Source organism: Pyrenophora tritici-repentis, chromosome 10 (genome assembly GCF_003171515.1).
Source record: "Pyrenophora tritici-repentis strain M4 chromosome 10, whole genome shotgun sequence".
Classification (NCBI taxonomy): domain Eukaryota; kingdom Fungi; phylum Ascomycota; class Dothideomycetes; order Pleosporales; family Pleosporaceae; genus Pyrenophora; species Pyrenophora tritici-repentis.
Genome location: NC_089399.1, coordinates 2,748,061 through 2,767,262, shown reverse-complemented (window position 1 = coordinate 2,767,262; position 19,202 = coordinate 2,748,061). Strand labels below are relative to the sequence as shown.

General features: G+C 50.9%; 8 protein-coding genes across 8 annotated transcripts; 5 read left to right on the top strand and 3 right to left on the bottom strand.

Annotated features, from left to right (window-relative positions):
- Nucleotides 1-301: 301 nt before the first annotated feature.
- Nucleotides 302-1,816, top strand: PtrM4_048710 (GadB, Glutamate decarboxylase and related PLP-dependent protein; the record flags this gene model as incomplete). Its single annotated transcript, XM_001936694.1, has 1 exon — nucleotides 302-1,816. One exon carries the CDS (start codon nucleotides 302-304, stop codon nucleotides 1,814-1,816), a length of 1,515 nt encoding a protein of 504 aa, XP_001936729.1.
- Nucleotides 1,817-1,863: 47 nt separating this feature from the next.
- Nucleotides 1,864-2,322, bottom strand: PtrM4_048700 (uncharacterized protein; the record flags this gene model as incomplete). Its single annotated transcript, XM_001936693.1, has 3 exons — nucleotides 1,864-1,918; nucleotides 1,981-2,081; nucleotides 2,137-2,322. 3 exons carry the CDS (start codon nucleotides 2,320-2,322, stop codon nucleotides 1,864-1,866), a joined length of 342 nt encoding a protein of 113 aa, XP_001936728.1.
- Nucleotides 2,323-3,019: 697 nt separating this feature from the next.
- On the top strand, nucleotides 3,020-3,667 carry PtrM4_048690 (uncharacterized protein; the record flags this gene model as incomplete). The annotated part of the gene is made up of 1 exon (XM_001936692.1): nucleotides 3,020-3,667. One exon carries the CDS (start codon nucleotides 3,020-3,022, stop codon nucleotides 3,665-3,667), a length of 648 nt encoding a protein of 215 aa, XP_001936727.1.
- Nucleotides 3,668-4,230: 563 nt separating this feature from the next.
- On the top strand, nucleotides 4,231-6,011 carry PtrM4_048680 (JAB multi-domain protein; the record flags this gene model as incomplete). The annotated part of the gene is made up of 4 exons (XM_066104780.1): nucleotides 4,231-4,353; nucleotides 4,399-5,010; nucleotides 5,054-5,766; nucleotides 5,825-6,011. 4 exons carry the CDS (start codon nucleotides 4,231-4,233, stop codon nucleotides 6,009-6,011), a joined length of 1,635 nt encoding a protein of 544 aa, XP_065959344.1.
- A 3,027-nt stretch (nucleotides 6,012-9,038) lies between these two features.
- On the bottom strand, nucleotides 9,039-10,092 carry PtrM4_048670 (Aldose-epim domain containing protein; the record flags this gene model as incomplete). Its single annotated transcript, XM_001936690.1, has 2 exons — nucleotides 9,039-9,540; nucleotides 9,593-10,092. The coding sequence occupies 2 exons, from the start codon at nucleotides 10,090-10,092 to the stop codon at nucleotides 9,039-9,041; spliced, it is 1,002 nt and encodes a 333-aa protein (XP_001936725.1).
- A 939-nt stretch (nucleotides 10,093-11,031) lies between these two features.
- Nucleotides 11,032-11,742, bottom strand: PtrM4_048660 (uncharacterized protein; the record flags this gene model as incomplete). Its single annotated transcript, XM_001936689.2, has 1 exon — nucleotides 11,032-11,742. The coding sequence occupies one exon, from the start codon at nucleotides 11,740-11,742 to the stop codon at nucleotides 11,032-11,034; it is 711 nt and encodes a 236-aa protein (XP_001936724.2).
- Nucleotides 11,743-13,372: 1,630 nt separating this feature from the next.
- PtrM4_048650 (uncharacterized protein) lies at nucleotides 13,373-14,254 on the top strand (the record flags this gene model as incomplete). The annotated part of the gene is made up of 1 exon (XM_066104779.1): nucleotides 13,373-14,254. One exon carries the CDS (start codon nucleotides 13,373-13,375, stop codon nucleotides 14,252-14,254), a length of 882 nt encoding a protein of 293 aa, XP_065959343.1.
- A 62-nt stretch (nucleotides 14,255-14,316) lies between these two features.
- PtrM4_048640 (uncharacterized protein) lies at nucleotides 14,317-14,846 on the top strand (the record flags this gene model as incomplete). The annotated part of the gene is made up of 2 exons (XM_066104778.1): nucleotides 14,317-14,319; nucleotides 14,382-14,846. The coding sequence occupies 2 exons, from the start codon at nucleotides 14,317-14,319 to the stop codon at nucleotides 14,844-14,846; spliced, it is 468 nt and encodes a 155-aa protein (XP_065959342.1).
- Nucleotides 14,847-19,202: the final 4,356 nt, after the last annotated feature.

Genomic DNA, 19,202 nt, shown 5'->3' with positions numbered 1-19,202 from the left:
TTGTTCGCCGTGTTGTGCTAAGTCCGAACGCGCCGCGCTAGCGCCCAATCACGTGCGCGTCGTGTCTATCACACGAATGGAGCATGCAGTGCTACGAGCCGCTCCTGGTGGGCCTTGAAGGCCTGAAGGTCTGGCCTCTGGTTGATTGTCAGCCGTCCTATATCACCGCTTCGATAGTTGTACTCTCATCATAGCCACCCCCTTGAACACCTGGGCATCTTCACAATCACGAGAACCTCATCCTCAACTCTTCTTTCTTGCTGGAATATACTAGGATTCTGAATGAAACTGTGTATCTATCATGGAGGCCCCTAATCAGGCAAGCTTCGACAAGCTTGCTACTGCAATTGCAAGCATACACTTCCAGTCACCACCTGAAGATGTCCTCCCCTCTGCAGCTACGTTGAGCAGTGCCCGCTCCAAGCTCCAGACTCATCTCCCCACTCAGGGTATCGGTCTTGAAGAAAGCATACGACACGTGCAAGAAGATCTCGCCCCGGCCTTCAACGCCTCTTCTCGCTCCCCAAACTATTACGGCTTCGTGACTGGTGGTACCACTCCAGCAGCAGCTCTTGCCGATAATCTAGTGACAGCCTACGACCAAAATGTACAAGTTCACTTGCCAAACGAGACGATTGCTACAGACCTGGAGGATCGGGCCCTCTCATTACTCTGCGAGCTTTTGAACTTTGACGCGGCGCAATGGCCGCATCGCATCTTCACTACGGGCGCAACGGCGGCCAACGTGCTAGGTCTGGCTTGCGGCAGAGAGTTTGTGATTGCTGAAGCGTCAGCGCACCGCACAGATGCGGAGAATAGTATTGGCGAAGTCGGCATCGTGGAGGCGATGCGCAAAGCTGGTGTCGACGAGATTCAGATCTTGACCACCGTTCCACATTCGTCGCTGGCTAAAGCGGCGGGAATTCTGGGCCTCGGACGCACGAGTGTCAAATGTCTGGGCCGATCAGATGCGCCACACAAATTCGACATTCAGCTGCTCAAGAAGTCTCTCGAACGGCCACACGCCGCGTCAATCGTTGCCATCTCTGCATCGGAAGTCAACACAGGTGCCTTTGCGACCTCGAGTTTGGAAGAGATGCAAGATATTCGGAAGCTATGCGATATGTACGGTGCATGGATACATGTCGACGGCGCCTTCGGTCTCTTTGGTCGGATCCTGTCTTCTTCTGTTCACTCTTCCATCATCCAAGCTTGCACTGGCTTAGAGCTAGCAGATTCGATAACAGGCGACGGACACAAACTTCTCAATGTGCCTTACGATTGTGGCTTCTTTCTCTCCAGGCACCGTAACATTGCTCAACATGTGTTTCAAAATCCCAATGCCGCCTACCTTGCCTCAGGCAATAGTGCTGATTCTATCATGTCGCCATTGAATGTTGGTCTGGAAAACTCAAGACGATTCAGAGCTCTCCCAGTTTATGCTAGTTTAGTTGCGTATGGCAGAGATGGTTATCGGGACATGCTGGAACGACAGATTCGACTGTCACGCGGAATCGCGGAGCACATTCTGGAAAGTAAGGATTACGAACTATTGCCTCGCAGCGACGCGTCTAGGGAAGACCTGTTGAGTGGCATTTACATCATCGTACTCTTCCGCGCGAGGGATGAAGAGCTCAACAAGCAGCTTGTTGACAGAATCAAGGCAACGCGAAAGATCTACGTATCAGGCACTTCATGGGAAGGAAAGCCAGCATGCAGATTCGCTGTATCGAACTGGATGACAGATGTAATCCGAGATTTACCAATAGTCAAACAAGTCTTGCGGGATGTTGCGTTGGAAAAGAATGGTAGATAGCTTCATCTCAGTTATCCCAGATATATCCGCAAACGGTAGGAGCTATTTCACATGTCCTCCATCTTGTATACCTCATACGCAGGCTCTTCATAGGGGTGGGCTCTGGTCTTCTCAGCATCTGCTATTCACTGTGGGACATTCAGCGTAGAGAAGAAAAAACTCACTTTTTCAGCGCTTCAACAGCCCTGATAGCAACATTGCGTCCCATGCACATGACTTCAACGCGATACTCGTCTACCTCGTCAAGTTCGCCAACCTTACCGAACTGCGTGCCTGCTATGAGCCTCGTGCAATATCTATGATGATGGGTATCTGCATACATGCGGGTTAGCAGCATCACCAGGCCTGAATTGGCCTGTTCCCCTGCTAGTGAAGCAGCACTCGGTGTAGCCTCCCGGACCAGGAAAGCGGCCTGCACCGGCGCCAAAGACGGCAGTTTTGCAGGCGTTGAGGGCTGAAGGAGGAACGAAGAAGACTAGCTTGAACTTTTGCAGCGTTGATGCCATGATGGTGACTGTAATGTGACAATGGAGTAATGAAAGTCAGCAAAGGTGCTCAAGGCGGGGCTGTATCAGTGCAGATGCCTCATTTGGGTTTGAGCATTAGAACTTTGGGAAGGTCGGGAGGAAGTGCCGCTGCCTGCGCATGTACCGTACGCGGTTGAATGCAGGCCTCATATCGGTTCAGACGCAGGGCTTAATGAGCAGCAAGCAGAGGTGAAAGACTCAATTGAGGGATGGAGTGAAGCTGGGGTTTGTCGGAGAAACAGCATGTCGAGCTTGGTGGACGAAGTAGTGGATGGCGCTTGCACGGCGGATCGTATTGCACTCAGTCACGAGCAGTGTACCATGTGTCTCATTTCCTAATGTCCGGAATAATATGTGAAGACGCGTGACCAAGTTAGGTAGGGAGGCGTGCGGCGGGCTTTAAACGCTTGTGCCGACGCCAACCCCGCGACACGTCAAATAGCAAGCGTGCCTCTCTCCATTCTCTACGCCGCTCCGTCAGTTTACTCTGGCGCTGGTCTACGGCCAAGTCGCAATCGCACATTGTACACCTGCACCGCTGCAACATCGCCCCCAAGTACAGCTACACCATTCTAGGCAACCACCTCGCGGGGTAGTACAAGCATAGCTCCCTTGGACAAAGACAAAGTCGCAACTACCGGCAACAGCGGCAAACACACGAAAATCACTACAAACCATGGCAGCCTTTTTCGAACAGCTATGGGAATCCATCTTCACGGCAGGGCCGACGCCCACGCTCCTGGTCGCGACAAACGCCTCCTTCGCCGCACTCCAGGTCCTCCTTTTCGTCATGCTCGTTGTGACGTATAGCATACACTTTGTCATCCTCTCCGTCCTATGTGGAGGTCTCTGGTGGTCAATCAACTGGTTCGCGGCTGAAATCAAGGCGGCGCAGGCTAAAGAGGAGGAGGCGAAGCGCATCAGGGAGGCTAGAAGAAGCGGCAAGGACAGGGGCGACGGTGGGGACGGAGAGGCCATGGATACGGGCGACGATACCGAGGTTGAGCCAGAGGCAGAGCAGAAGCAGACACTCAAGCCCAAGACGCAATCATCTCGCGCGCCGCGCCCAGAGACGCAGAGCACCGTGTTTGTGGACAGACCAAGCGGAAGCGATACACAAAAGACATCACAAGCTCAGGCCCAGGCTCCTGTTTCTACTGGCAGCGGAGGCCCTACTGCCGCGAGCACGACAGGAACGACTACGAGCCTCGCAGCGCCGGTGGACGAGGCAGTGAAGAGAAGGAAGGGCATGGGAGAGTCGACGGGCGACATATCTACAGACAGCGAGTGGGATAAACTTTCTGAGGATTCGGAGGATAGATGAAGACATTGCCATGTATTTTGGGTGGAATTGTCATGTTCATGTATGCTTTGGATACTAGACGCGATTAAAGTTTGTGCATGTCTGTACCTCGATGTCATTACACGTGAACACGCGATACCGTACATTGTGCCCTGCATATACGAATAGTGGTGATCCCGAGTGCTCTCACTCTCACGAATGTACCTCTGGTCTTGGTTCTGCCTGACGATACTTTCCCTGGAACCCGTATTGTACTTACGCGACGCTGGTCCTTTGATGCCCAAACACTTTGGCTCGAGTGGCGGTGCTTTCCATGGCCGCCATCATCAAGGGTCCCGGCTGCCCCGCCATGTCTCCAGCATCATCCATCACAGTGCTGGGCAGCATCACATCACACCACACACAACACATGTGCACTACCCAACGTCAGGTAGCGCTGGATGCAACTTCCACATGTCGCTGATGCCGACGCGTCACCTCAACCCGCATCGCTAGCGGCCCAGTTTGTGCAAGAGTTGTTGCCTTGAGGCGTCTATTCACAACCATCTTGTGCTTCCCCGCTGCACATACAAACCTCATTAGCAATGGCGACGCTCAACACGCCCGTAAGCGTCGCAGAGGTGGCCGAACAGGCTGGCAACTACACGTACAATGTTCACATTCCACTGGCAAATTGGCTGCGTACAGCCAACACCATGCAGAAAGAGGTGCGTCGTTAGATATGTTCATCATGCCTATGCTCACCAACACAGGCGCAAGTCTACGAGGCAGAAGGCAATGACGCGCAGACGTACCTTCTCCTATATCGCCACGCCGACCTTGTTCTTCAAAAGTTGCAAGCACACCCAGACAGGAACAAGCCCGAGAATCGCAAGGCGCTCAATGCTGCCACGGCCGCCGTCAGTCGCGACTTGAAGAAGCTCGAAGAAATCGCGCCGCGCATCAAGAAGAGACACGAGGAATATGAAGAAAGGAGGAAGAGACAACAGCAGGCCCTCAAGTCGCTGGAAGGAAAGGGTGCCAGGACCCTCCCTCTGGAGCTGGACGGGCTGTCACTTCAGGATCCAGGCACCAAGAGACGATCATACGACTCGAGGCCGACGATTGATGCACGCGTCCTAGAGAACCAGTCACTGGCTGCACGGCTGGCACAACGTGAAGTCAGGCGGAGAGACACGAACAGGAGGACCGCGCGGCAGCATGGTGTGTCGGAAGAAGAAGAGCAGGCACGGCGTAGTGGAGGTTCATGGGATAGATGGCAGGATGATTTGTCTCAGCAAGCCGGCGACGGAGATGATGTGTCTAGCCAGATACAAGAGGTTGCCAGGCTCCAGCAGAACGGCCACAGGACGTCATATTCGTCGGTAGGTGCAGACCATGGTTTCTTGCTGCGTGTACTGACAAGAGGAGCGTCCAACTTCCCAGTCTTCATCCTCCTATCACTACCCCACCGTCCCATACAAGACGTCCCAAGAGAGGTGGGACTCATCACGCGATCCAGTACCGACACGACCTCCCAAAGAGCAGATATACTCATCCTCGGCGTCACCAGCATCGCCGCCACCGCTGCCTCCCAAGTATACAACATCTCCACACGACGCACGATACCAGCACGGACCTCCGCCCGTACCTGGAAAATACTCAGAGAGCGCGCCGCCACTGCCAGGCAAAGTACCCGACCCCCGCTCAATCACTCCTTCGAACGAGTTGGACGAATTCACCTTTAAGCCATCTGCCTTCCTCGAAAACGGGGATCCTCTGCGACCTGTCTTCCTTCCCTCTCAACTTCGCAATCAGTTCCTCGCATCTGCTTCGTCCAACACACGTCTGAACCTCGAGACATGTGGTATGCTGTGTGGAATACTCAAATCCAACGCTCTTTTCATAACTCGCTTGATCATCCCTGAGCAAACGAGCACAAGCGATACCTGCGAGACGCTGAATGAAGAGGAGCTTTTCGATTACTGTGACAAGGAGGAGTTGATGGTGCTTGGCTGGATACACACACATCCCACCCAGACATGCTTCATGAGTAGTAGAGACTTACATACTCATGTCGGCTACCAGGTTATGATGCCGGAGAGCATTGCGATTGTGTGTGCACCGACAAAACAACCCAGGTAAGTAGATGGACAGAGCCTCTTGATATGAATCAAATATACTAACCACAATACACAGCTGGGGATGTTTCCGCCTCACTGATCCCCCAGGTAAACAAGCCATCCTCAACTGCAGTCGCCCTGGTATCTTCCACCCCCACGACGTCGACAACATCTATACCGAAGCCCTCAAACCTGGTCACGTAGTCGAGTTGACAAACGCGCCATTGGAGATTGTCGACATGCGGCCTAAGAAGCGGTTTTAGTCACCGTCTTCTATTGATGAGTCAGAAGCGTAATCACGAAGATATGCATTGTAACAGAAGCTTGATATTGCATAGCGAGGTGTTTTGGGGGGTATACATCGTGGCTATGCGTAGATGGAACATGGCTTATGTTTGGTTGTATATATGACATGGGCTTTATGTTAAGATAGTTTAGTCAGTACATTAGTATATGTAGTCATCACCAGTCATAAACACAGCACATAAAGCTATGCCTAGAACAGGCTATAGTCAGCATATCAACACATCCTTCACAAATTTCTGCACAGGCAGAAAAAAATCGCAAGCACGTCTGGACAGTCCGAACAAAATCCGGCTTTCTGTCTCGCTTGGAAAAGCCTGATTTGGTTATCCATCTATGCATGACTTCTTTTTTGTTATTTTCTCTGCTGTTGGGGGTGTGGGGGTAGTTTGTGTACATACAACGCTAAGAAAAAGGTGTGGAGGTTACATGCATGCTGCGTGTGGCGCCAGACAGGAACCTGTTCCTGCCAAGCTTTGACTCATAAACACTAAGCAACTTCTCGATTTTCTGCCATCTCACGATCGTTGACGTCATTGCTCAACTTTTCTCAGCCTGCAGCAAACTTGTTGTCACCTTTTTGCTCGATTAGCGATTAGACATATCTGTAAGGTTTTTTAGTCGATTGATTTTACGTACGTATCGTATTATATGGGTTTAGGTGAAATCAGGATAGTGGGTAGAAGAAATTTGGGGGTCACGAATGGGGTAGGAATTTTCTCTTTTCGCTCGTTTGGGAGTTTTTGGCAAGTTACTCGGGGGCTGGTTCGCTTTGCCTTGCCTTGCATGTACATACAAGTTAAAGCACGACTAAACATGACCGATCAATCTAAGCCGACATAGGTATCGAAAGGGGACCCCCCCCCCCAATCGATTGCTAATGCCGGTTTACCGAAGGCAATAAACGCGATTGTATCGAATTATGGACTTATATTATGAAGTGTCATACCTACTATTCCCGCCCCTATCACTTTTCCTAATCCAGCCTCCATGTGTCTCGTTATACCCGTGTCCGAAAACCCTCGGCCACTATCTCCTTGTTCTCTTTCCTCTCTTTCTTTTCTTCTTTTCTAATCTTCCTTTCTTAGTAACCCACGCTAGCAACCGTACTTACCATGGTGTAGGTAACCACCCTAAACCATGTGAATTGAGAAAACAGGTTTTATTTCCTTTTTACTCGCTCGGGAATACAGCGGAGATGTGGGTAAGTATTACTTCAACTTTATCGGTATTGTAGAGTCTTGCTTGCGGGACTATGGTGTTTTGGTAGCGTCATGGTGTATGGAATTCTTAGTGGTGTTGTGCGTCGAGTGCGCTGGTTCTGGCTAGCATCATACGGGGGAGAAACAGGTATTGTGTGGCGCATGACGCGTGGCGCGGGGTTTGTGATGGGGAATGAGTGGCTGCGGCGTCATGGTTAGTTGAGAGACAAGGGAAGGATGTGATTGAGCAAGTTGCACATGTGATAGATGGCAGGTTTGGTTGTCTTGAATTGAGGAAACTTTGGTGTAGGATATACACTTCATGCTATCTATCCAACATTCATCCACTCATGTACCAAGTCTTACCTTTCAATCTACACAAACCCAAGAAAACAAAACAAAACGTCTTAATCAACCCATTGGCACTGAAATCAGCGAAATACAAGCTTCGTTCGCGGGTATCTCTAGAAAGAAAACTAGCCGCGTGGCTTTTTTCTTTTTCTCTTTTCTGCCTTGTTTACGTGGTCAGGCACACAATCGAACACCTAACATGACTTGTCTAGTACCATGGCGTCGGGGGAAAGATGGTCCATGTCCAAAGCATCTACATTTGCCGTGCTTGAGGCCCGAGGTGGTGGCGTCGATTGATACAGTAGCATGGTTACGATTGGGGTGAAAAGACGCTAGGTACTTACTAAATCGAGACCAAGGTAGTCTTCAGCATGCATTAAAACAGCTAGTTTCGCCCTTTTGCATCGACTGAATCTCGTTTTCTTACCTAAGAAGACCGAGATAACGCTCGAGGCCAACATCTGTTCGTGAAGAGCGCATGTCCCAGCCAAGAACTAGACTGTTGCGCTTGTGCAGAACTATGGCGTCAAGTGGTTGGGATGGCACATGTTTTCCGATCCTGTGGTGCCGAAATACGATGGCCAGCGGGGAAGGCTTGTGGAACTGCATGTTTCCCAGCGGTCTAGCCACGCGTTCTTTCAATGCAAAATCGGAACTGGTGTTTGATGTGGGAGCGGTAAGGAAGGCGTGGTATGGCTTGGCAGTAATAGCCGCAGGGCTCGTAAGTTCGCTACGCAGCTTCTTTGTGGGTACTTGGTGACATGCATGGCATGCGCAATGACGACGTCCTGTGTATTAACGCCTCACGCCACGATGTTTCAGAATGCCCCGATGACAGGTTCTGGTAAATTTGCAAAAGTCTGGCCTATCTTCGTGTTCCTACCTCCTATCATTTAGCGCGCTCGAAGTTTGACCAAAAGCCGGATATGTAAAGTGGGTATAAACTTTCTGGCACGGGTAACGGGTGGAACGGATGATCGGCAAGCAAGAAGCGACGGTCCCCAGGCGTGAAGCTAGAAGTTAGTTAGCCAGATATTGCGCTGGCTGTGACGTCGTCGAGTGGGCCGTCTGCCGAAGCAATATGAAATCTAGGTGTCTAGATCCTTCCACGGGAGAATCCGAGGTGGTTGCAACGGTTGGTTAGTTACAGCGGTTTGGAAACATCAGGGCCGCAGGCAAGCCGCTAGTGATGTGTACGTGTTGCATCGGCAGGCAGTCAGGGGACTGGCGAAAGATGAAGGTGAGCATCGAACTGAACGAAAGAGAGCGTGAGAAGCAGATCGGTATCCTGGGCGCGAGAAAAATACTGTCCAGAGAAAACATTCATTCGTTTCATTTCCGACTTCGCCGATTAATTGGCAAACGTTCTTCGTGGGGCAATGCTAGCCACTGCCCTTGAGGAAACATGCTATGTAAGATGTCGTAGAAAATCGCTCAGGCCTGCCAGCCACGGTATACGATCTTGGTGCCGTATTTTTCGCCCTTCTTGAGAACCATCATCGACTTATACTCGGGAATGTTGATGGCGTTCACGTAGCGACTGGGCTCAACACAAAAGCCTGAGCGAGCACCCCTAGCGGATAAGTCGCCAACGGCAGGGACGTCGATGTATTTGCCAGTGTAGAACTGAAATGCGGGCTCGGTTGAGTGAACTTCGAGATGGATTTTGCTTTCTGGGTGATAGAAAGATGCAAGCTTCTGCAGGGGTGAAGAGCGAGTATCGATAGGAATGCTGCTGGGGTCTGTGTTGGCTACGAAACAGTCATCAATGTCGGGCTCCTTCTCGCCCAATGTAAAGGTCTTCTTGGCGCTAACGCCAGGGTACTCCTCGATAGGGCCTGTGGGGATACCGCCGTCGTCGACGACTTGATACTTGTTTGTGATGAGGTTGACTTCTGTTCCCGCGATGCTCGGTCCTCCAGTCAAGTTGAAGTAGCTATAAGGTTAGTCAGCAAAATGGACCATTCAACATATGGCGCAAGGCCTACCTATGGTTCGTCATGTTGATTGCGGTCTCAGAGACTTCATCGCCAACCAATTCAGCCTCGTACTCGATGTGCAAAACCTCTTGGTGGGCGCCATCGACATTTTCTTTTTCCTGGACATACCACACGCGTACCTCTAGAGTCCCGGGGTAACCCTCCTCGCCATCTTTGCTGAGATACTTGAAGAAAGTGGCTTCCTTGCCATTACGGTCAACAGTAGAGGGTCCCTCAAATTCACGCTTTCCAAAGCCTAGATCTCCACCATGGAGGGAGTTGGGACCGTCGTTGATCGCCAGCTGGTACGACTTTCCGTTTAGGTCATTGATCTTCGCCTTGGACACGCGGTTGGCGATACGGCCAATGGTCTCGCCAAAGAAGGGTGCATTGTATTGCTTGTACAGCTCCGCAGACGGAAATCCCTGCACAATGTTCTTTCCGTTCACAGTAAACTTTTGGATGATGGCGCCCAGTGGCAGAAAGGTGAAGGCTTTGGCTGAAGACATGATGCAGGCGATAATGTGACTGATCTTGCTTGGTAATGCAGTACAGTCCGACACGTACGTATGGCCTGCCTCGCTTCTGTTAGCTGTATGTCCGAATGTGATGGGCGCACGTCGCTGATTCGTGCGGCGTGGTGTGATGAGGGGTAAACGACTGATGCGGGGCTGCTGCGAAAGCTACTCACCTCAGCTGAGTGTTTTGATTTATGCCTCAAGTGGAGAGAGGTGATACTTTTTGTTGAATTGACTCCTTCTAAACCCAGTCTATATGGTTGCGGACGAAAAGTGTGCAGAGCAGACTTGGATACGTATGTGGTATTTGATTAGCCTAATGAGCTCGGGAGCATGTGGAGCGCTGGTAGATATCCTTTCTGCCGTTGCCCACCACGTGAAGAGCCACAAGAGTGTTTGCGTGTGAATGCGCCAATGACGCGTCGGGCGGCATACCGAATGGAGACGTTGTTCGTTGAGACGGTCTGTCACGTCGCATCACGCCTCAAGGCATCGTGGCGGTGCGTTGGAGAAGTGGCTGCTGCATTGTTTAGTAATCCGGAGCCAAGGCGCACATTGCACAACCCGACAGCCGCAAGGAAGGATCAACATCATCTCGATATGATACGATTAATATCTATGACACCATTACACACCCAGTTCCCATGTACAGCATGGCCGTGGTCTATGCTGTAGGAATGCCGATCCGCGGAGTATCGTCAAAACCGTTCCCTGCGTACCAATTCCAATTCACATCATAGTGAAGCGTCGAGATGCTGAAAGTAAAATTTAAAGGAAATTCGCCAGTTGATCATCGGAAGCCGAACCTGACCGATAACGCCCACTACCATGGCCGAAACAAACGCCGTGTAGGAATCCAGAGTACCACAAAAACGCTTGAACGCTAAACGAAGACACGGAGGAAGAGCGGAGATAAGCCCGGACCAATAATTAAGCACGTGCTGGGTTTTGGATGAAGGTGGTAAAGTCCATGTCGCTGTGAGTATTCCAGTCTGGCATCATAGGGTCGCTCGGGTTCATCGCAATTGTGTCTACCATCATGCTCTGGTCGTAGTTGCCGTAGCTATCGAATTCGTACATTGGCTTGAAGTCGATCGAATCGTCCATCATGATTGTCGAATCGTTCATCCATGGCGCCCTTGATAAAGTTGAAGGATCCATAGCGCCGGAGCTCATAAATACCGGTGAAGCCATTTGCGGCTCCTGCTTGATTGGTTGGACGATTTGTGATTGGCGTGGGAACGGGCTGTTCATCGGTGGTGTTGGTGGTGCAGTGTTACGCGCAAATGGGCTCTCCAAGGCAACCGATCTGGTAGTTGGGGTTCCGTTGTACGACGAGCTTGACGAAGCATGGCCATGGTCGGATTCTGAACTGACAGAGATGCGTCGTCGCGTGTATGGAGCACCTCCCTCGAGCAACCTCTGCTGCATACGGCTGCAATCTTCTTCAAATCCCTCATAATGGGTACCATTCTCGCTTGGAGAGTTGAGGAGATCAAGGCGTTCCAGGATGTCGTGTGTCAGAGGATAGCCACTCGCAGTCTCTTGCAATGGCTGCCCGGGCCAGCTTTCGCCTCGTTGCAACCGAGTGTAGAGTTCCCGAAGACCGGCTACCAGTTGGCTTTGTTGCTGCTCAAGCATCTCAACATATCTATGCTAATTAGCCCAAGTATCATGAAAAGAGGAGCATATAGCGTACCCTTTGGGGTATACTTTGTCTTGTGACTTCTTCCTCTCGCCAAATACACAGATGGCATTGTCGGCTTTGCATCGACTACATGGACTGGCTCCATCGCACTAATATGGTTAGACAGGCTGGTGGCACACGTGAAGAAGAACGTACTTTTGACTTCTTCAATCGGCAGCGGTCACAGGCTTTGCATACCCGCTTCCTGATGCTGTCTTGTGCTTCCATGGAATCTGACCGATGAGGAGACATGTTGTCTGTAACGAGAAGTGAAGTGTTCCCACTTATACAAAGTGAGGTGGTAGTGGTGGTGTGATGTTTGATGTCCAAGTGGTTGTGCAGGACGAAGACGATCACTCTTTGAAGGTGTGAATTGTTTGAGCAGAAATCGTGTGAAGTGTCAAGTGGAAACTGGAGCCCTAAGTACCAGCGTAGCCCTGTGTGGGTAGCAAAGCATTATATCTGTTCGCGTCAGAGGGTATTCCAGGCGGACGTTCGGCGTTAACCTTGGGCTGCTCGGCGCAAAAGCTCAGTAATGAAACTGTAATTATGAAATGCGCCGGCCATGGGCTGTTAAACCCCTGTCTCTTTACACATCATCAATCGGCGCACGCACGTTGGACTACATTGGTTGGCGTACAGGGATGCATGGCTTGGTGCAGGGGCGCCAACCTTACAAGGACCGGGCTGAACGCGGCGGAGAAGTGACATAGCAAAAGCGCGGAGTCGGCCAGCGAGCGGACCGTGACTATGACCCAGGGAAGATGCTGTCTAAGAAAATCCCCTCGCGCTGGTGGTCGCCCGCATCCAGAACAGCTGACGTTTGCTCGGCGAAAATGCGGGCGAAAAGACAAGATCGAAAATCCCTCCTGATCGCAGTCTCGCAGTCTCGGCAACCGGCATTTTCACATCCACGACCAAAAACGTGCGGACAAAATCGTCTTTTCTAGTTGACCATGGACATGTGGTCGTTCGATATGGTTCGAGCATTCGTTTATCTCCTTCAAGCCCCATCGATGGCCAAGTTTATTGCTGATGTCAATTTAACAACTGCTTCATTGCTATGGCCTTTCTTGAGCCTCGACCGAGCAGTCTTGTTGTTCATGAAAAGTCGCGCCTTCGGGGCCTCGTAATCACATCTCCGACCTGGACGGAGCAAGATGGGGAAAAGGTGAGCGGCAGTGAGGCGGCAGAGCGTCTCGTGAGGGGACACACATCAACGTTGTTCCAGTCTCCGCCTTGATCGACAGGACGGAGCAACTCATTGAGCACCCAGAGGCACCAAACAACCGCGAAATTCGCCGTCTTGAAAATAAAACGGCGTCCTGCCAGTAACTGCAATTGTAAGCGCGATCACATTCAGCGAGCTGCATCGTCTAGAACTGCTGACTGCACCCCTGCACCTTACACCGCCTCAGCCACAATTGCTCAGGTCAAAGAATTACGGAGGTGCCTTTCAAAAGTTATTGCTAGCGCGGTAGATCTATCGGCCCGATATTTCTTGGCACAGTCAGAGTTTTTGAAGCTGAAGATAGCAGTATCTTCGCTTTCTTTGGTGTTTCTCAAAGGTTAGTTATACTAGTAATGGCTCCTCGTTCTCACACAGACTCATTCACACGTGCTATAATTGTTACTTTAAAGTCCCGCTTTGTGGGCAAATCAACGAGCCAGATCAGCGAGATCCTGGGTATTTCCCCACGCACTATCGACGCTATCTTCAGCCGAGCCTGCCTTCGAGGCTTTGAGCCAAATGGACCAACCCTAAAGGTTCTTCCTGAACACCTTGAAGATGCTCCTCGCTCAGGCCGCCCACGTAAACAAGAGGCTATCCATGAACCTACTGTTGACAAAGTACGCCGTGACCGTTATGGACGAGAGAAGAGCTGTGCTGACATAGCTGGTGATCTTAGTCTCTACGGTTACGACGTCTCTCCTACCACGGTGTGGAGAGTCCTCAAGGCAGCAGGATACAAGAAGACGAAGCCGACGAGGAAGCCTGGGTTGACGAAGAAGATGAGACAAGATAGACTTACCTGGTGTCTCGCTCGTCAGCACTGGACTCTTGAGGACTGGAAGAACGTTATCTGGTCAGATGAGACCTCTGTCGTACTGAACCACCGCCGTGGTGGGTATCGGGTGTGGAGAAAGGCAGATGAGGCTCTTACAAGATCTGTGATACGAGAGAGGTGGAAGGGATACTCTGAGTTTATGTTCTGGGGCTGCTTCACGTATAATTACAAAGGTCCCTTTCATGTATGGAGGCCAGAGACAGCCCAAGAGAAGAGAGAAGCAGCTCTTAAGATTGAAGAGATGAATAAGATCCTAGAGCCTATTATGAGAGAGGAGTGGGAGCTTACTATAGGCATGAAGAGGATAGGCTTAAGGAATAAGCCTGGTAGAGCTCCTCAATGGAGATGGACTAAGGAGAATGGCAGAGATGTCAACAAGCAAGTCAAGCTGGCTTGATTCTTATCGATTGCAGATCACAGACAATATAGAGGCTCGTGCACAGTGGCACGTCCCAGAGAATGGTCTGTGATCTGCAATCGATAAGAATCAAGCCAGCTTGACTTGCTTGTTGACATCTCTGGAGAATGGGAAGCTCACTCGTGGTAATGATAAAGGTGGCATTGATTGGTGGCGGTATCAGACTGAGGTTCTTCTCCCGAAGCTTATCCCCTTTGCTAAGGAGTGTATGAGAGAGAGGCCAGGTACTCTTGTTCAAGAAGATAAGGCTCCCTCTCATGCTCACCAGGCCCAGAATATTATCTATCAACGAGAGAGTGTGGAGAAGCTCTTCTGGTGTGGTAACTCACCTGATCTCAACGCTATTGAGCCAGCCTGGCCATGGTTAAAGAGAAGAACTACCAAGAAAGGAGCTCCAAAGAGTAGAGGAGAGGCCACAAAAGCATGGGAGCAGGCCTGGAGTGATCTCCCACAGTCACAGATTCAGGCATGGATAGAGAGAATTCCTATCCATGTTCAAAAGATTATTGAACTTGAAGGTGGGAATGAGTACAAGGAAGGCAGAGGCCTGCCAAGAGTTCGTGGAGACTGATCTGTCTGTATTTCGGTAGTTTCTCGGTCAAATAGGAGACCCCCCTGTCAGCAATAACTTTTGAAAGGCACCTCTGTACACTGGCCAGTATTGCATCTTGAATGTTAGCTGATGGACAACTGCTCGTTGCCTTGCGCCATAAGCTGCTTGTTGACCTCCCAACCAAACGCAGAGTGACGAGTGGGCAGGTACTCGTGGCATCCTTTGACAAACTGCCTTGCATATCATCCTCTCTAATCTTACTGTCTTACTGAGCTCGGCTAATCATGTTTCATTCCTGCCTCAGCCACCACAAGCATGAAGCCGCGAGGCCAAGCCTGTTTACACATGTCCGTCCATGTGCACATGCGGGTGTGGGGGTATCATCTGGATTGGATTGTTGTCAAATTTCCATTGCCAAGTCATAGATTGCCTCGCCTTGACAGAGGTAAGGTTGGCCAGGCCCACCTAACGCGTCGTCAGGCGTGGCTGAGAAACCAGTTTCGTGCAATGTTGCGAAGACGTATTCGTACAAGCCCTAGGGCGCTTATACGAAATACGCTGGCAAGGCGTAACTATACTATACTGGTCTTATGGTGCATGAGAGTAACTTCTGCCGCCATGTCAGCGCAAACAGACTGCGTGTCAGCAGTAGTCTCTCGCAAAACATCCAAAACTTTGTCTACGGAACCTCTCCTTGCTCTTACGGCCTCGCAATCATGCAGAAGGCTGACATTGACATGACCAACATATCGTATCGCCGATAGTTCGTTAACATAAGCCCTATCAGCGTCTGCTGAGTGCTCTCGGCGACTTTCTGTTGGTTCGGATTCTTGCTTCGCCGACGAACAGACCAGTGCGGGCTCGGCAACAGCGATCATATTTAGACCAAGACTATGTCTGAGAGCTGGGCAGTTCTAGGACACTTTCGGGGTTTGCTGGCGAGAAAGTCCTCTAAATCGAGTGGTTGAAGGAATCCTGCTAATGGCTTCCGAGGACTTAGGCAAGGGAACATAGTAGGACGTCGTCCATTGCTCGCTCAAGGGACACACACCGATCGTGGCCGAAAGTCAGGCCGACTCACTCGCGATACCAGATTGCGTGGGGTACTGGGCAAACAACAATACAACTTCACCAAGCCAGCCGACTCATCATGGCAATTTGCACCATCTCGCTGGCAACCAACAACGGTCTTCCTTGCGACTTGGGCGAACACTGTTCCTTCCGCCCAACCATAAGCTTTCATCGTCGTCGTATGCTGTTTGAGATTACTACTTGATGAGCATGCAAAGGCTTGTCTAGTCGTCCTCAAATTAAGATGGTCGATCAGAAATGGATAGTTGGCTTGCAGCTCCCAAGACAGGATCCATTCACGCGGCTCTAATGACCTTGGTCGTAACAGGGGTGGAGAGTCGTCGTCAACAGCTGTTGCTCAGCACTTGCCAAGCCAGTACCAGAGACCTTGTTCATCCGCTGTATAGTTGTCGCACCAATGTGTTGTTCCTACTAACAAGCTTGGAATCACACCGCTCAGGTTGGCGACAGTCAAAACAAGGGCTATGACAAGGTTTCAAACCTGGCGGTTTCTCTGCAGGCAGCGGGGCCCTGATTCGAATTGATCTGGGGTTCCGATGCGTATTCTGGAGTCGATCAGCTGGCAGAGTGCCGTGACGAGCCAAGAAATGGACTTGTTTTGTTACAGAACCTGTGCTCACGATACTAGCCATTTCCGCAACGGAACAACGCTGGGCAGGACTGGGCGGCTCGCAAAGATACCGGGCTGCCGAGCCGCCGAGCCACAAAGGGGAAACGCTGAATGAAAATCATTTCTTACGGATACGAGGTTGATTTGGTCTGCCTAAGCACAGTAAGAAATTTGCAGAACTTGGGTATTGTATACATTTCATGAGCTGCGGTCAATTGCGGGGTTTGCACGGCTCCGTGCTGAGCCAACCTTGGACTCCGCCTCACCATGTTCGCACGCAAGCCTCAGGCATTGCTGGCACTTCCATGGGAGCCTTGTGCCATAGTTATTGGTGACTTGTCGCTGTCGGGTCGTCTTGCGTCCCCAGCGAGCAGGTTGCAAGCAACGGGGACGGTTTGGACCGCAGACCTCAGGACACCCGCCACGCTGGGCTTGGAGTTTTGATGCCAAGCGTTTAGTTAGGGTCTGGTTGTCAATTTGTTCGTATCTCTTTGCCAGGGCACTCTTTGCCAGGGCACGACAGTACGCGGCATCCGCATCGTCTTGCCTGTTCTCGGCATCGGACAGTTAGCTTTCCGACCCAAAACGGTGACGATGTTCGCCTTTTCCACTCCCGTTGCCGAAGCCGAAGAGCGAACCGCGACAGCGACATCAAGTCTAGCTCTTGCTGGGCACTCTTTGTGAAATTATCGACCGACACAGGTTGCAGTTCACTGCCTCTAACAGCGCGAGATGATGTCAACAGTGGTGCGACGCGAATTCGCTGAGACGACCCCTCCGACTGCGGCAAAGAAGGTACTACCTAGGTACTACTACTACTACTACTACTACTGTGTCTAGAGCAAGCATAGCACGTTTGATCGTGCAAGGCTGGTGGCCGCCTACGCGGCCTTTGAGCCTCATTGACGACGGGAATTCACGCCCCACAGTGTGTGCACCGTAAGGCTGAAAAGCTTCGACAATTTGTCTGGTGTCTGCATGACTCCACCCACGTCACAGCGCATCACAAGCCACCATGTCGTTGAGCTCTCGAACACGACATGAGTACGAAGATTCGCATACATATGCCACAACTGTCACCATGTCTAGACTGATTGTTGATGCCCGAGTCTGGCTCTACCATCAACTAAAGAGCCTGGCCGCCATCGCCACAGCATTCCAACCACATAAGCAGAATCCTGGTAAAGTACACACTATACCACCTATACGCATAGCATAGTGCTGCACTGTTCTGCGCACTTGATCAATTTCGGCTGCTAGACCGCGTCACGTGCATCTCTTCAACCCAAACGCACAGACTTTTTCTGAGGTAGAGTTTCTCGGTAATATCCGCAGCGCGAAAAGGCCTGCTGATCATGATCCTCCCGTTTTGCAGCACCCACATTGACCATCGCTTTGGTTCGACCGAGGGCGGCCAACAGCCCCACTGGGCATCATGACCGTACAGTCGAGACTCTTCTGATGACTGTACAGTAACGTATCCAGGCTTCATATTTTACGATCAGCATACGGCGTCATTTACGGCCTTGTTTTGCCACCGACCTTACTCAGAAGAGTGTCACGCCAATCACACAAACTGCTATCTGGGATTCATTGCTGACATACCTGTCGTTTGCGGTCCGAAATCAATCACAATAAGTTACCAGCCCAAAACCCGCTAGAAGCATAAGCATCAAATACTTTGCTTCGTACGAGGCTTCTCCGAAACGTTTGATCTCCGCTTTTCGAACATGTAATCTTCGGCCCTAAGACGATCGGTACCCGCGATTTTGCTGACCGTCCGAACACGGCACAAGACACGGCACAAGACACGGCACAAGACACGGCACAAGACACGGCACAAGACACGGCACACGGCATCGAGGGACTCTTCCCCTACGTCCGTAACTCGCTCCCACGAAATACCTCTGTGTCCCCAGTTGGGTCAAACGGTGCTCATCCATCTTCCTTTAATCTTAGTTAAAGAAGCCACCCAGGTAATGCTTTTCTTCAGTACGTATTCACATGTTGATCGGTGCTTCTACACCTAGTTAGTTTGATTGTCCAACACATCATCAAACTATTAGTTCTGCAAGGTGAATCCACGACTCGGTTGGACGCTTTCGCCCTTTTTGGCCATAGTAACGGCCATTTGCTTAATCTATTTGTCTTCTTACCCTAACTTGCAATCGTTCTTCCCCAGATTCTACCAGTACGTTGGCGCATTATCGATACTTTCCTCATCTGTCACTTCATCCTTACCAAATGTTTAGCTTCGGCAGAAGAATGTGACATGGAGTATATCGAGAAGGATACCTGTACCACGATGCTGGGAGCCAAGGGCAAGCATACCTATGCTTCATCATGCCCGGAGACGATGCCAACCAAGGCCATTTACCAAGTTTACCAAGTGGTACTACACCGACTACAAGCACGGGTGATCTGCACTTGTGTGGTACCCCAGCAACTATACCGAGACCCATCGCGAAGTGAGGCCACCGACTTTCTGTAAGGCTCATCACATACGGTAAACAGTTTTTGTTCGGAATCCGATCCTAGATTATATCATTGGCACGCACTCGAGACGTCAGAGGAATACATCTGCACACGCAGGGTCTTCCCAACGTCACATTGTGCACTACAACGACCGAGACCGCCTAGCCTGAGACAGCATCTTGCATAGACTAAATGTC